This window comes from Pollachius pollachius (assembly GCF_949987615.1).
Source record: "Pollachius pollachius genome assembly, chromosome: 11".
NCBI classification, from domain to species: domain Eukaryota; kingdom Metazoa; phylum Chordata; class Actinopteri; order Gadiformes; family Gadidae; genus Pollachius; species Pollachius pollachius.
In genome coordinates this window covers 19,483,313-19,498,022 of record NC_136944.1, presented here as the reverse complement: position 1 = coordinate 19,498,022, position 14,710 = coordinate 19,483,313, and the positions used below count along the sequence as shown (strand labels likewise).

Sequence of the window (14,710 nt, the reverse complement as noted above, 5' to 3'; positions counted from 1 at the left end):
TGGATGGCCGCTTGGACCCTGGAAGGGCGGACCCAGGCAAGGTGGACGGCTGGTTGGACAGGCAGGGTGGATGACTGGTCAGGCCCATTCATGGTGGACCGAGGCAGGGTGGATGGCTGCAGGCCGGGTGGATGGCTGGTCGGACCCAGTCATGGTGGACCGAGGCAGGGTTGATGGCTGCAGGCCGGGTGGATGGCTGGTCGGACCCAGTCATGGTGGACCGAGGCAGGGTGGATGGCTGCAGGCAGGCTGGACGGCCGGGGTTCGCTTCACGGTTGCAGCTCTGCCAAGGTCAGCATTCCTCGACACGCCGTTGCCCGGTGGAACTTTTGTTCCACGGTTTGTGTAAAAAAGAAGAAAAAAAGAGGAAAAAAGCCGGTGCCCTATAAGTGGACCCCAACGGGAGGAAGGGAGTAAAGAAAATGAGCAGGAGAAAAGGAGAAGTGAGTGGAATTAAACGGAGTGACGAGCCAGCAAACTGGAGACGGGTGTGTTAGAAACACTTCTGGTTCACCCGAGGCCTGCAGACCACCTCGACCACAACTTCAATTCAATCACTTTATCTTAAGGACTATTCTATTAGCAGTTTTATAGGCTTATATTTTATAGGCCTATATAGGCCTATGCAGGCCTATTGACAGTGAATAATTTTTGCTAGGCCTACTTAATCTATCGCACCTTTACCGGTGAATTATAAGGTCAACTGTAAAGGTCAAGTGTAAGGTGTTGGACTATTGACATATAGGACGTCGTAGTTTCTCTGTGTAGGCCTATAGGCTTATTTGAATGTTCGGTGGAATGAATTTGTACCTTGCGATGAAAACGTGTGAGGCAATATCAGGCCCTGTCGTCTCAGGGCAACGGGCCTCATTGAAATACAAGGCTGTGTTCTGAAGAGCAGGGCTTTGAAATAACATTGAGATGTAGGCCTAAGGCAAGGAAATACCATAACATTACAACGTCAAATTATAAAATGTATACAAATTGTATTTTTTTATGTTTGTCTTTTGACATTATAAACGTTATAAAATTCACCTAAAATTAGTTAATTTTAATTAAATGCATTGACATAGCCTAGTTTCTAACGGCTGTGAGTGTTTTTTTTAATAGACCATTATATGGTAATTTGTGTAGGCCTAAATTAATAAATGTAGCAAGAAACACATAAAAGATATCCTTATTAATTTATTAAGCCTCAATTATAAACTCCTTAATACATATTTAAATAGAGATGTTCACTGTAATTATTAGATATAAGCTTTTAGTTTATTAAACAAATAAAGCTTAAAAAAATATTTCAACGATAATAATCTCCATTCAAATATATATTCAATAATTAGAAGAAAATATAAAACATAGGAAAATCTTCATTAAAGTAATAACACATTTTACTCCCTTTTTACTGCACATGTAGGATTGAGGAAAGCAAAAAAACAGCTCTGAATGTATGTTAGGGATATTAAAAATTCCCTTCACAAAATACTTTATGGGGACATTGTATCGCGTGTGAAGACCCAGAAGGTGTGCTTGAACACATGCTCATTCTACGCACTAAATGGTTTCCCACCCGCTTTGATGGCCCTTGAAATAGCTCTTAAATCCGACGTGCGCTTTAATCCAGAATACACGGCACTTAATTAAGAGTAGATTAACCCCAAATGGAATACTCTGTAAAGAAATGTCGGTATTTAAGAGGTGAATCCTGAGTTAAATCAACATTAACCAAACCACATTACAAAAATATAGGGCCTGATATTAAGATGATGATGTCAAGAGATGTATTAATTTAAATGAGAACGAGATCGAGATTAATTAGCCTATCCTACACACAAAATTAATTCAACAGGATTTACGTCGAAGGGTCATGATTTATTATTTTAAAGCGTAGGCTAATTAGGCCTAGTAAGGCTATATTATCAAGACGGAAAGACCGAATCATTAAAAGGCCTAGGCCTACTGAAATGCATCAGTAGTCGATATTATAGGCTGGTAATAACTAGGTTATTCGATTTTCTCCTAATTATCCTTTATTGTTTGGCTAAATCGATAGTTCCTCGAGTCCGCGGCGGGAATGAGGTCACTTCCTTCAGGAGTCTGCGTGTTGTAGACGCTTCCTGCCAGTGATCCGCACCTGCGAACCTCAACACACCGAGCTGAGTTGAGGTGAGATGAGGTGAGGGCCAATTAAAAGGTGACGCAAGGCGCAGGTCTTACATCTATACTGTAAGTGAAGGTCTAATCGCCCCCCCCCCCCCCCCCCCCCCACACACACACACACACACACACGGCGGCTCCCGGGACCCCGGACCCCCGTTTCCTTCACAAGTCAGACTCCGCGATAATTCGCGTCTTTTTCAGGGTGCTGTCTGTCTGTCTGTCCCGCGCCCCGGCCGTCCCCACCCTCCCTTCCTCCCTCCCTCCCGGTCGGCCGGTGAGCTACTAATCCCCTGCGTCCCTGCTTTACTTTGAGCCCGTATTTAATTCCCCTAAACCCCAGCTGCCGCCCGGGTACTCGTTGAGCCCGACAGACTGCGGAGCGGAGCACCCGGTTTATTAATAATTCACAAGCCCGCCGCTGCGCTCCCCGTCCCGGACACGACGCGCCTCCGCGCCGCCGCGCCGCTCAGGACTGACTTTCACTCCCAGTGTCTGTTGACGGCAGGCCACACCGAATCATGTAGACACGCATACGCGCGCACACACAGACACGCACACACATCACGTAGGCCCGCTGGAGCGCTTGTTTTGTTAAAGAGTCTATAAACGCCGCGCGCTCTCGTCTGTCCTCCGACCTGCTGAACTTCCACACGACGGCCGCGCGGACACGTGGAGGTGTCGGTCTATCTCTGCCCCGCACTGGTGACACCGCAAGGACAGGTGAAGGAGCACCACCGTCGGGACGCCAACTTTGTTGAGACGAGCCGAGAACCGCAACGAGAGAGTGTCCCGCTGCGGGCAGAAGCAACAGCTGATCCGCGGAGAGACCGGGAGCAGCGCCGTCGCTATACGGTGCCCCTCGCGCAGCCACACACGGACACACGCAACAAGAAACGCGCGGAACACGACGTGGTGTCTCACCGGACGGTCTGTGAGGAGATACCGGATCGACAGAGCTCGACCCGTCTGCACCGACACCGACAAGCCTGCAGCGTCCGGGCTGCACGGGACGGAACGGCTGCACGGTCTACTTAACGGGTGGATCAAATCGACGGATTATTACTATCACACGATCGATCTGGTTTGCGTTGACCGGCGAGAACGGAGCAAAAACCACATTCGGGGGAACTATTCGAGGAGCAAAAGGCCGTTCGTCTGCTTCCGGTAGGCCCGGCGGAACCGAGGTCCACCCGGCGCGCTCTCTCCCAGACTTTTTTTTTTCGAAAGCGAACTTTTGCGAGAGGAAAATGGGAGTTTGAGTGTTGGCCCGCTTCCCTGCAGCACCATGGTACGTGCTCTGTTAACCAATCATGCTGTTACTGACCTGCGCCTGCAGCAGCGGGCACGGTGCAATGCCCCTCTCTAAATGTTGCAAGTGTTTATCTCTCCCTCTTCCTTTTTAAAACGTGTGAAGAGTCGAGAACCAAACTGTTTTCTTCACCGTGGTGGCGTCCAGTAGCTATAGCGAATATATTGTACCGATGTGTTCTTATGTGTGAGCGTGCCTTTCTATGAAGTCAAACACTGCGCGTTAGTGTGGTTGTCGTCATTTAAAGCAGTCAACACATGGCCGGTGTCGCTCTGCGGCCAGGCCGCCCCAGAGAGCTCTCTCTCCCGGCACGACACCACGCCTCCCGCGCTGCTGGCTCCCACACACTCCGCTGCCCCGGCGCCGCAGGCACAACTATTCATTGCACAATTACATGACACGGTGTGCGGTGGGATATGAATGAGTCATGCATTTGAATGCATAAATGAGTCATGTATTTTTAATATACCCCTGTCGCTGGAGCAGAAGTTTGCCAGACTTTTGCAAATTCGACCAACCTGTTGGGAGAGGCGGTCCTGTCCGTTCGGTGTGTGCAACCGGTGAGCCGGTTTGAGTTAAACTCCTAAATTGCGGTCGAGTGAGACGCTTTTATTCATTTTCTATTTTGTATAATGTCATTTTGGAAATTAAGTGCCCCTTCCAAAAATGATGAAAGGTACATTTTCTATTACTATTTAATATTGCCCTAATTTGTGCAATGTGTTTTATATTAACATATTCTGCAATATATATATATATATATGTATATTCACATTTTATCATGAACCAAAACGTATTCATACACTGTAAACACTAAAATTAACTGGTTGGTTGGGAGATTGTTCGTGATGGGATATTAGTGGGTTCGTAGTGGGTTATAGGTGGGTTCGTAGTGGGTTAGAAGTGGGTGAACGGTAAATGGCACGTTAGTTGTGGGTTGGGAGTGGGTTATGGGTGGATTCGTAGTGGGTTAGAAGTAGGTGAACGGTAAATGGCACGTTAGTTGTGGGTTGGGAGTGGGTTAGTAATGGGTTAGTTGTGGGTTGGTAATCGGTAGTGGGTTGGTAGTGGATTAAAGAGCAGGTTGGTCCAGTAGGGTGACCAGCCTGAGCTGATGAGTGAATCCAGGCCCAGCTGAGCAGGATCCGGTGTTTCAGTTTCACATTCAAAAGAGGAGTGATTTGTATGAATAAAGACGTGTTGACCCGGGACCCGGTCATGAATTCAGTGCCGGCGTCCTTGGGGATTACAACACGCTGTTATTCTGTAATCAACTCACCTCATGTTTTAAACACAGCACCAGATTGGGGGTCCGCGTCCTAGTGTATTGGGTCAGTGTATCGCATTCACACTCAGCAGCTGTCAATCAGATGCCAGGGTCCCCCCCCCCCCCCCCCCCCCCCCCCCCCTCCCCCTCAAGGCATCTGTAATCCACTGACAACATGTCCTACCAGGACGCCTGCTACAGGGTGTAACGTGGCCTGTGGAGACAGGCCCTTTGTAATGATGCAGGCAGGAGAGTCTAGCATTGGTCATTATGGTCGTCTCCTAGCTGGAAGGTTCTGGGATCAATACCCACAGTCCTCAGTCTACCTGAAGGCCTCCAGTCTACCTGAAGGCCTCCCCCCCAGCGATGTCAGACACATGAAAGTGTCTGACATGCATCGCTGAATAGAATATAGGCCGGCACAATAACGCAATAAGCCTGAACCACGCTGTGTTATAAATGATATTAATAATAAACGTCAGTCTGGAGAGGGCAAGAAAGAAAGCTCCCAAGTGGGTTCACTGTCTCCAGCGACGGTGACAGCTGGACCACACAACTAACCCCTGACAACAAAAGAACTAACCCCTGACAACACAACAACGATCCACTCACAACACAAAAACTAACCCCGGACAAAACAACTAACCCCTGACTGCAGAACAACTAACCCCTGACAACACAACAACGATCCCATCACAAAACAACTAACCCCCAACAACACAACAACGATCGCTTGACATCACACCACTCACCACAATATCATACCTCAATGTGATGTCATCAATCACTGTGATGTCATTATTCAGTGGGATCATGTCATCACTATATACTGAATGTGCTCAGTGGGACAACGGACCGGGGAAGGAGTCGGTAAGGAGTTGGTTCGGGGGAAATATTCAGTTCAGCCTTCACTCAACATTTGTGGGACGGTTTTTAACAAAGCTGTGAAGGTGTTTTAATGGTTTGTGTATTATTAGTGCATGTGTATTATTGGATATCGGGAGTTAGTGAGGTGGGATGCTGGCAGGTAGCTCCATCACAACGTCTGAGGAGACCAGATAATTAAACTTGGCGAGAGGTAAACTTATCTTGCATATTTCCTAATGGGAGCAATAATTGAGTCGCAACGTTGGCTGCAGGGCTTTTTGTCAATCAATGACAAAAGGAAGTACTTTTACACCTTACATTTAACTCAAATAACATTCCAAAATGGGTTTGTTTGGATCAGTGATCAAACTTTAAATCTACTACTATAATGTTTCCGTTCATTAGTGAAATGCTTTTTCTCTTCATGGACATAGCGCTTGACTCATGTGAAGTTTGCCTTCTTTATTTCAGTAAAGGCTGGTCAAATACCAGAGGCGACCAAACAGAGGTTTGTTAAATGTGTTAATGAACTGCAATACAGTTATCCCAGCATGCAAAACCAGTAGCAAACAATAAAGTATAGATCCTCCTTTGAACAAAACCAGATAAATCATCCTGAAAAGCCACAACCAGAAGCCATGCGGTCGGAGGGTAATATGTTGCTGGTGTGCAGCATTGTCCATGTGCAGGCGTGTAGTCAGCAAACAAAGACCAGTACAGGGCTGTGCACCATAGAACCAGGCTGTTGGCTGTAGAACCAGGCTGTAGTGCTCTAGAACTGAACTGTAGAAGCAGGCTGTAGAACTCTGTAGAGTTTTAGAACCAGACTATAACTCTGGAACCAGGCTATAGAGCTCTAGAAACAGGCTGTAGAACTCTAGAACCAGATTGTAGAACACTCGAATCAGTCTGTAGAGACAGGCTGTAGAGCTCTAGAAACAGGCTGTAGAACTCTAGAAACAGGCTGTAGAGCTCTAGAAACAGGCTGTAGAACTCTAGAAACAGTCTGTAGAAGTCTAGAACCAGGCTGATTAACCAGGTTGTAGACCAAGACTACATAGTTATATGTAAACGAAACACATAGTCCAGTCAGTTTACGTCCTTTTTCTGGGTTTTGATATTTTCAACATTTGTCTACCTCATGATGGAAAATAACTTAAAAGGAAATTACTTTATGTGCATCTCTCTAGGGACTGCGAGCCAAAAGCATTATTCATTAAACGGAGCGTAGCGACTGTTTATCGGTGCTTAAATATTTGCATATTTGTTACATTGTCTTGATGGTTTTTTTTAGATTTCAGAAACAGGTTTCACAGTTTTAATAATCTGGCAGCCGTACATCTTAGAACAACACACAAGAACCAGTGGCAAGCCCCGGAAACATGCACACACGCACACATATACACACTCGCATGCAAACACACATGCACACACACACACACACACACACACACACACTCCTTTAATTACCGTTGCCCCCCGGTGTATCAGGTGTAAAATATCAAAATGTTCCAGCGCTGCTCCCTGAGGTGCCGTTGGCTTGGGCTCTCTCCACGTCAACCCCCCCCCCCCCCCCCACACACACACACACACACACACACACACACACACACACACGCGCACACACACACGGACACACTCACGCCTTCATGTGCACACACACAATCAAGCACTTGCGCAAACACAAATGCATGCCGGTACAAACGTGCATACACTCGCAGGCACACCCTCAAACGCACACACACTTTTCTTACTACTTTGATATGGTTTCCACATCTGCACGGGTTGGTTAACTCGTTAACTGAATGGAAACGGGTCGTTAGCTGGTTAGCATGTGTAGAGTGTAGACCAGGCCTCATGAAGGGAATGCGGTATGACTCCGGGCTGGCTGTGAGAGGGAGCTGTGACACAGGACCCAGAGTCGGTTGGATGGGTTGGTTTTTTGAATCAAGTTACAAAGGCTACATATGTGTGTGAGGTTTGAGGATCCTGCTGTCCTGCTAAGTGATAGCAGGACCTCTGGGGGGAGACGGCACAGATCCTGGGCCAGAACCCAACGACTGCCAGGGCAGTGGCTACGCCTTGTTTCGCTTTTAACGAAGAAACACATTCATGTGAAGCTTTCAGGAGGGATTTGTATAAGTGTGTTACTACAGTGGGCAGTCTTTTTTACAGTTTACAAGTGCTGGCTGTGTTTGTGTTTGCCAATAAACGCTTGCTGATTTCATTAACACGTTTGGTCGAAACACATATGAATTAAAAGAAAGTCAAACGTCCCATTCACCCAGATTAAACTCGTCTGCCATGAGACTTCACATATTAATCTAAAGTCAGACTTTAGATATTAATCTTGAATCTGATGAGACTAGTTTAGAGGTAATCTGGGATCCAGCAGCTCTACTACGTTACTGTACAACTTCCTTGTGGAGACAGCACAGAATCTGGGCCAGAAACCAACAACTGAAGGGGACAGAGTTACGCCATGTTTCCTGTTTCGTTACGGAGATATTGTACCGAAGATAACTAATTTGCACAGGCGGGGCGAATCTTCAGAAGGGGAATTCTACATTTCTTTAACATTTCAAAGATTTGAACAATTAACAGACACTTGTTTTCTACTGCTGTCTGTGTGGATGGACGTCAGACTGGTTGTTGCTGTGTTAAGAATTGGGAGGGCTGATGGACTTGATTTTGGCCCAATGAGTGACAGGCTGTGAGGTCCAAGGTCACACGTGTGTGTGTGTGTGTGTGTGTGTGTGTGTGTGTGTGTGTGTGTGTGTGCGTGTGTTTGTGTGTCTATATGAGAAATGATGAGCGATACAGATAATTCATGAATTAGAAAATGTAATGAGATACAGAGAGTGAAATAGACAGGAATGTTTGTGAGGAGAGAGAGAGAGGCAGAAAGACAGACTGGAGTGTGATGTTGGAGGTCATGTTGCGAAAGGATACTGAATTAGAAGTTAAATGAACGTTAAAATCACATTTCATCTCATGGGGAGGGGAAGTGAAGGGAGAGAGAGGGACAGAGTGGTAGCAAGGAGAATTACAAATAGAGAGAATCCGTATTTTTTAGTTTTCGGTTTCCTCGAAATGGCCAATGTTTTCCCTCAAGACTGTCCCGATGTTGATGACGATGGCCCGGTTTCCTCGGCTACTGCGTCCATGACGATTAGAATACAACAGCTTATAAATACAGTTTTCGTAGGTTTCATGATGAACCTCTTCTACTGCAGCCATTGGCTCTAAAGTCTTCTGAGCAAGAACGTTTCTCAACAATAACATTTGCATCCACGAGCCAAACCATCCAGGGAAAAAAATCCCTATTGTTTTATTCTGGAACATTTTAACCCCTTTGACCAATCAACTAATTGTATATATATATCAGTAGCTACAACTCAAGCCATTTCAGATTGCTAATGGGACACAAATTGCTTTTATCGTGGATTGGTCTGTCTCAGTTAAGAGCTTGGGTTGAAAATACATTAAAACTACACAGCACATAAGACATTACCTAAGATCAGTTTTATTGAATGTAATAAAAATGTAAACACAGACACACAATTACAGAGACAAACGCACACACACACAAACATACACACACACACACACACACACGCACACACACACACACACACACACACACACACACACACAGACGCACACAGACACAAAGGCCATAGACAAACACACACACAGACATAAACAAACACACACACTGTCTGCTGCGGAATGCGTTCTGAGGTCCCCAGTCTGCATCTTATTATAGAGTATGTGTTTATACACGTGTCTGGCCATGTAACCAGGGTTATTTTATATACGTGCATGTGTTGTGGTACAGGCCGCACGCACATACGTATGTTTTCATTGTGTCTCTGAGTGTGTGTGCTTCTGTCAGTTTGAGGCTGTCGTGTGTGTGTTGGACTTCTCCATATGTGCGTGTTAATGGATTTCATTGGGTTTGTAGTCCTAGTCAGCGGAGCTCATCTGGGTTTAAAGAGCTCTGCGTCCTGCTGAGAGACTCGCGGCCCCAAAGGCTCCTCCTGGCGGATACGTTTTGCCCGGGGGCACTGCGGCGGTCCAGGTTTAGCGGGACGTAGAATTATGTCGTCCTCCCATTCCAGCTCGTTTTAGAGGAGTCTGTTGTGTTGTCCTACCCAGCCTCTGTCTGAAGGAGCAGTGAACAAAGTTCATGTGGAGCTGGTTGGAAAGGCTGTGGTTTGTTGTTCCACGTTAATCCCACCCAGTGGGGGGTTGAGTTACTGTGTGTTAGTGGTGCTTTGTAATGCTAACTTATTTACCATGCATTCTGATGCAGTTTGGTAGTAGTTATGTATTTACCGAAAACAAGTTCATGTTGTTCTTTTATGCGGTTAGCGATTCTATTGTGGTCGAGCCCTAAACAACTAAACAGCGAAATATCTCCTCTCACATTTGGACAAAAATATGTTTTCTGCTCGAAATGTCCTTTCTCTGTATTTCTTTCATATTTTATGTGATTGGTCTGATTACGTAATACTTGATATGAATACGTTATGCATATTTATAACTATAGGATCAATATTGATAACTACATTGATAACTACAGATACATAATGATACATAATTATAACTAATGATAGATATTGATACATATTGATTATCTATTGATACATATTGATAACTAATGATATGTATTGTTACGTATTGGTAACTAATGATTCATATTGATCAACAAAGAAACATAATGATACATAATTAAAACTAAGGAAAACTATTAATACATATTGATTACTATTGATACATATTTATATCTATTGATAAATATGGATAACTAATAAAACATTGATATCTGTTGATACATATTGATAACTAATTATATGTATTGTTGCATATTAATAACTTTTGATACATATCGGTACATATGGATACATAATGATACATATTTATTCATATTGATAACTATTGATAACTATTGATACATATTAATAACTATTTATATGTATTGTTAGGTATTGATAACTATTGGTCCATAGTGATGCATATTGATAAATACTGATAAATAATGACAACTTAATATACATATTGATGCATATTGAGAACAAATTATACATATTGATGTTAAATGCTAAATATTCATACACATTGATGCCTACAGATACTTAATGATAAATGTATCCATATAATTGTTCTGTCTCCTGCTGTGTCTGAGTGAGGGCGTGGGGCGGTGACCAGAGACAGGCGACACAGACAGTACTAGCAGATCCCAGACTCCCCCCCCCCATCTGTCTTCCAGGGCCCCTGCTGCCCAGACGCTGCGTCCCCCAGCATACAAATGACCACGGCTGAAAAGAACCAACTTAGTGAAACAACAAACTAAAGAGAGCAACACTTCCTGATGCATACATCACGGCCCTGTGCGTGTGTGTGTGTGTGTGTGTGTGTGTGTGTGTGTGTGTGTGTGTGTGTGTGTGTGTGTGTGTGTGTGTGTGTGTGTGTGTGTGTGTGTGCTTACCCAGATCAGTACGGTGCAAGCGGAGACTTTTCAATATATACGCTTTATAACAAGACAAAGTGTGACCGCATAATTTGGAAGACATGACGTGATATCAATTTCAAAATATCCCTTTTAATTAAAAAGAAATGTTGTTTCAAATATAAGACACAATGGTGTAAAAATAAGAGGGATGGAGACCAAACACATGAACCGTAACAACAATACGAACGTGTTGTTGTGTTCGTCCGTTCCTTCGTTGGTTTATCTAACGGACGCTTGCTGTCTTTTTATTTGCAGACCACCGAAACCTTCCTGCTGAGTGAGGACCCGGGCCGGGCCGGCCACGGGATCCCTGAGTGCTACGTGGTGTCTGACTCCTACCGGGTAAGCTCCCTGCACCACCACACCGGGGCTCTGAAGGCCTAGTTATGGTTCCACGTTGACGCAACGCAATGACCAAGCAGTCGTGAACCTGTTGCCCTTCTGCGGCGGGTTTACGTTAGCGGACCGATCAGCTGCGTCGCCTCGACGCAAGGTTGCAATTTTTCGGGAGGCGCACGTCGGGCCCTTGGTGTGGACGCAAGGAGGGTCCGCAAGGACGAAATGGGTCAGTAAACCCCCTTGCAATGCATAGACGTGGAACCATAAATAAATCCTACTGGGTGAGACTCACCACCCCATGGTTCTGACTCCTACTGGGTGAGACTCACCACCAATAAGGCACTGAAAGAAAAACCAAACCCTCAAAGGTCTTACTGCAGATGAACTGCGATGTAGTTACATGATATGGTGATTGGGATCGATCGTTGCCAAAATATAAACTTGAAGAAGTTGTTTCATCTCAAATCAACTGGGCGTTTTGGGATAGCAAGTAACGTCAATCAAACATTCCGGCTACACCCTACAACATAGCCTCGCCCCTCAATGAAAACAAAGCGTGTTTGGAGTGTCTGGAGGCATTTTAAATGTTATTTGTTGGCGGAGACTAGCTCAAACTAGTGTTTGGTTTTCCTTTAAGAGCGCATTATTAACACCAGCAGTGCTATTAATAATAGCATTATCATCATCATAATGTTCATCATCTTTAAACGGTGTTATTAGTCTCAATGTGCCATTATCTTCTTTCTTCATATCGTTTTCCTGAGTGTTGCATTTGACTCAACTTTGACGGTTTGAGGAGTTCTGGTTGCATGTTTTTTTTGCCGTAATTTTGCAGCAATCATAACGTCGTTCACAGTCTCGCTGTTCTCAGCTGCTCACTATTACCGCCATTACTTTCATTACTCCCCCTCCTGTGGGAGTAATGTGGGAGTGATGTGGGAGAGGGGAGGGGAGGGGAGCATGGCCTCATGGGAAACAGAAACGGGAGTTTAAAGCGAACTCAGAACTGGATGGAAAGCAGGAGTAGGTAAAGGTTATTAAAATAATAACGCGTGCTAGCGGTGGCGTCCAGCTGGCTAACAGCTAGCCGGACGGCGCACGCTTTGATATGGAAGTTATGAAACACTTATGAAAACACTGGTGAGGTTAAGAGGAAAAAGGGCGGGAACGCTGGAGGGTTGCACGGTCGTCTGTTGACCGTAGATGATCTTATAAGTGTACTTATGTAGTATAATTTAGTGATATAGTAGTGTAGTTTAGTGACTCTAGTAGTATAGTAGTAAACCTCTATAGTTTACTAGCATTGTTATAGTTAGGTACTATAGTTTTAGTTGCACAGTACTCTAGTATAGTTTTTGTATATATCAGTGTAGTATAGCAGATACAAGTAGTTTAAGTAGTATAGTATTGTAGTCTAATATAGTAGTGTAATTATAAGAAAATTGTGTGTGTGTTTGTGTGTGTGTGTGTGTGTGTGTGTGTGTGTGTGTGTGTGTGTGTGTGTGTGTGTGTGTGTGCGATACTACAACTACACAGTACAGTACCCAAAAAAGTAAGCGTTGGTCATAATATCGAAGCTTTGCGTCTTGAGATAGAGGGGCGGAGCAGCTAATCAGAAGGCGCGCAGAGGGCGGGGCAAACTACAGCCATGTGTGCTTAATGACACGTTTACCTTTTCGGAACACTGCAATGTGTGCTGGTTTACACAGCACATCTCATCTGACTCCACTCAGAGAGAGACAGAGAGACAGAGAGAGAAAGACAGACAGGGAGAGAGAGAGAGAGAGAGAGAGAGAGAGAGAGAGAGAGAGAGAGAGAGAGAGGGGAGGGAGAGAGAGAGAAAGAGAGAGAGCGACAGAGAGCTCCTTCCTCACACCCTCAACTGAGCTTTACCACACCTGCCTGATAACGATGCAGCGCAACATGTGTGTGTGTGTGGTTGTGTGTGTGTGTGTGTGTGTGTATGTGTGCGTGGGTGTATGTTTGAGGAGTAAAGTCAGAATGAGGGGGAGAAAGAGAGAGTAGCCGACATACAGACCACAGCCCCCCAATATCGCCCTCCCCCTCCCCCCACAAGGTTACCATGGAAGCATTCCTTTCTGCTTGATTCCATCAAATAATATGATACAAGACTAACAAGGAACACACACACACACACACACACACACACACACACACACACTCACACACACACACACACACACACACACTCACACACACACACACACACACACACACACATACACACATACATTGGCACACACACCATCATACCATCACTCTTGCGGTCTGGCACTGTTTGTGTGTGTGTGTGTGTGTGTGTGTGTGTATGTGTGTGTGTGTGTGTGTGTGTGTGTGTGTGTGTGTGTGCTCGTGGTTGTGTTGGTTATCCTCGCGCGGTGCCGGTTTGTCAACGTTGGGCCGAACAATTACGTCAGTTTCTGTACACCAGAACAAATAAAATAAATATACTGTGTGTGTATGTGTGTGTGTGTGCTAACATACGCATGGAAAAATAAATATTTAAATGACTCGTGATCCAAGAACAATATTTTAACGTATATAACGGTATAGGCCTTTGCTTTTACTTTAAAGTGTATGTACTAAATCACCCCTGTGTTTAGATGTAGAATTGGGGCTTCAGTCATTTCCAGACTGAACACACACTGCATGGAATTTCCCTGAATATCAAACAGGAAACCCGTTATTCTACACCTTCAATGTGCTTACAATAACTGTGATGTTTCTTAATTCACGGTATCCGGTGGGCTCTTCGACTCGTCCTGTTGGCTTAGTTCAGTTTAATGTCGTCCTTTTCTTATGCCGCTATTTTCAATCAAACCCCAGTACACATTAGGGGCCAATGCGGATCAATTCGGATAATACCAAAAAAATCCATGAACATGCTCTATAATGACGACCTGACCCTATGGATCGATAGGGTTATCATGGTGTCAGCGATCCACTAACGGGGTTTATGAACACCGCGGGACGAGACGCGTCAGAGGCAGATCAGTCCGGACGAAGAACGCATTCCTCTCCAGCGGCGCTCTGAACACGGCTTAATAGTTCTGTTAGAGCGGCTTTAGGAGGCTGTTCTCGTGGGCCTATAGGCTACTTTTATAAAGAGCCGACTTCTAAAGTCAAATAGTTAACCGTGAGGGAGCCGGAGCAGGAGGGAGGGAGAGAGAGATAGAGGGGGAGAGCAAGAGAGGGAGAGAAAGCGAGCGAGAGACAGTCAGAGAGAGAGAAA

The 14,710-nt window shown here is 45.1% G+C and overlaps 1 protein-coding gene across 5 annotated transcripts in view; it reads left to right on the top strand.

Annotated features, from left to right (window-relative positions):
* The first annotated feature begins 2,764 nt into the window (after positions 1-2,764).
* nfixb (nuclear factor I/Xb) overlaps positions 2,765-14,710 on the top strand; it is a 104,929-nt gene continuing 92,983 nt past the window's right edge. For all 5 annotated transcript variants that reach the window (XM_079746371.1, XM_079746367.1, XM_079746372.1 and 2 more), the window contains exons 1-2: positions 2,765-3,445; positions 11,374-11,460. In XM_079746371.1, the coding sequence (XP_079602497.1) occupies positions 3,443-3,445; positions 11,374-11,460 (90 nt within the window). In that variant the 5' untranslated portion in view covers positions 2,765-3,442. The remainder of the gene's footprint in view (positions 3,446-11,373; positions 11,461-14,710) is intronic.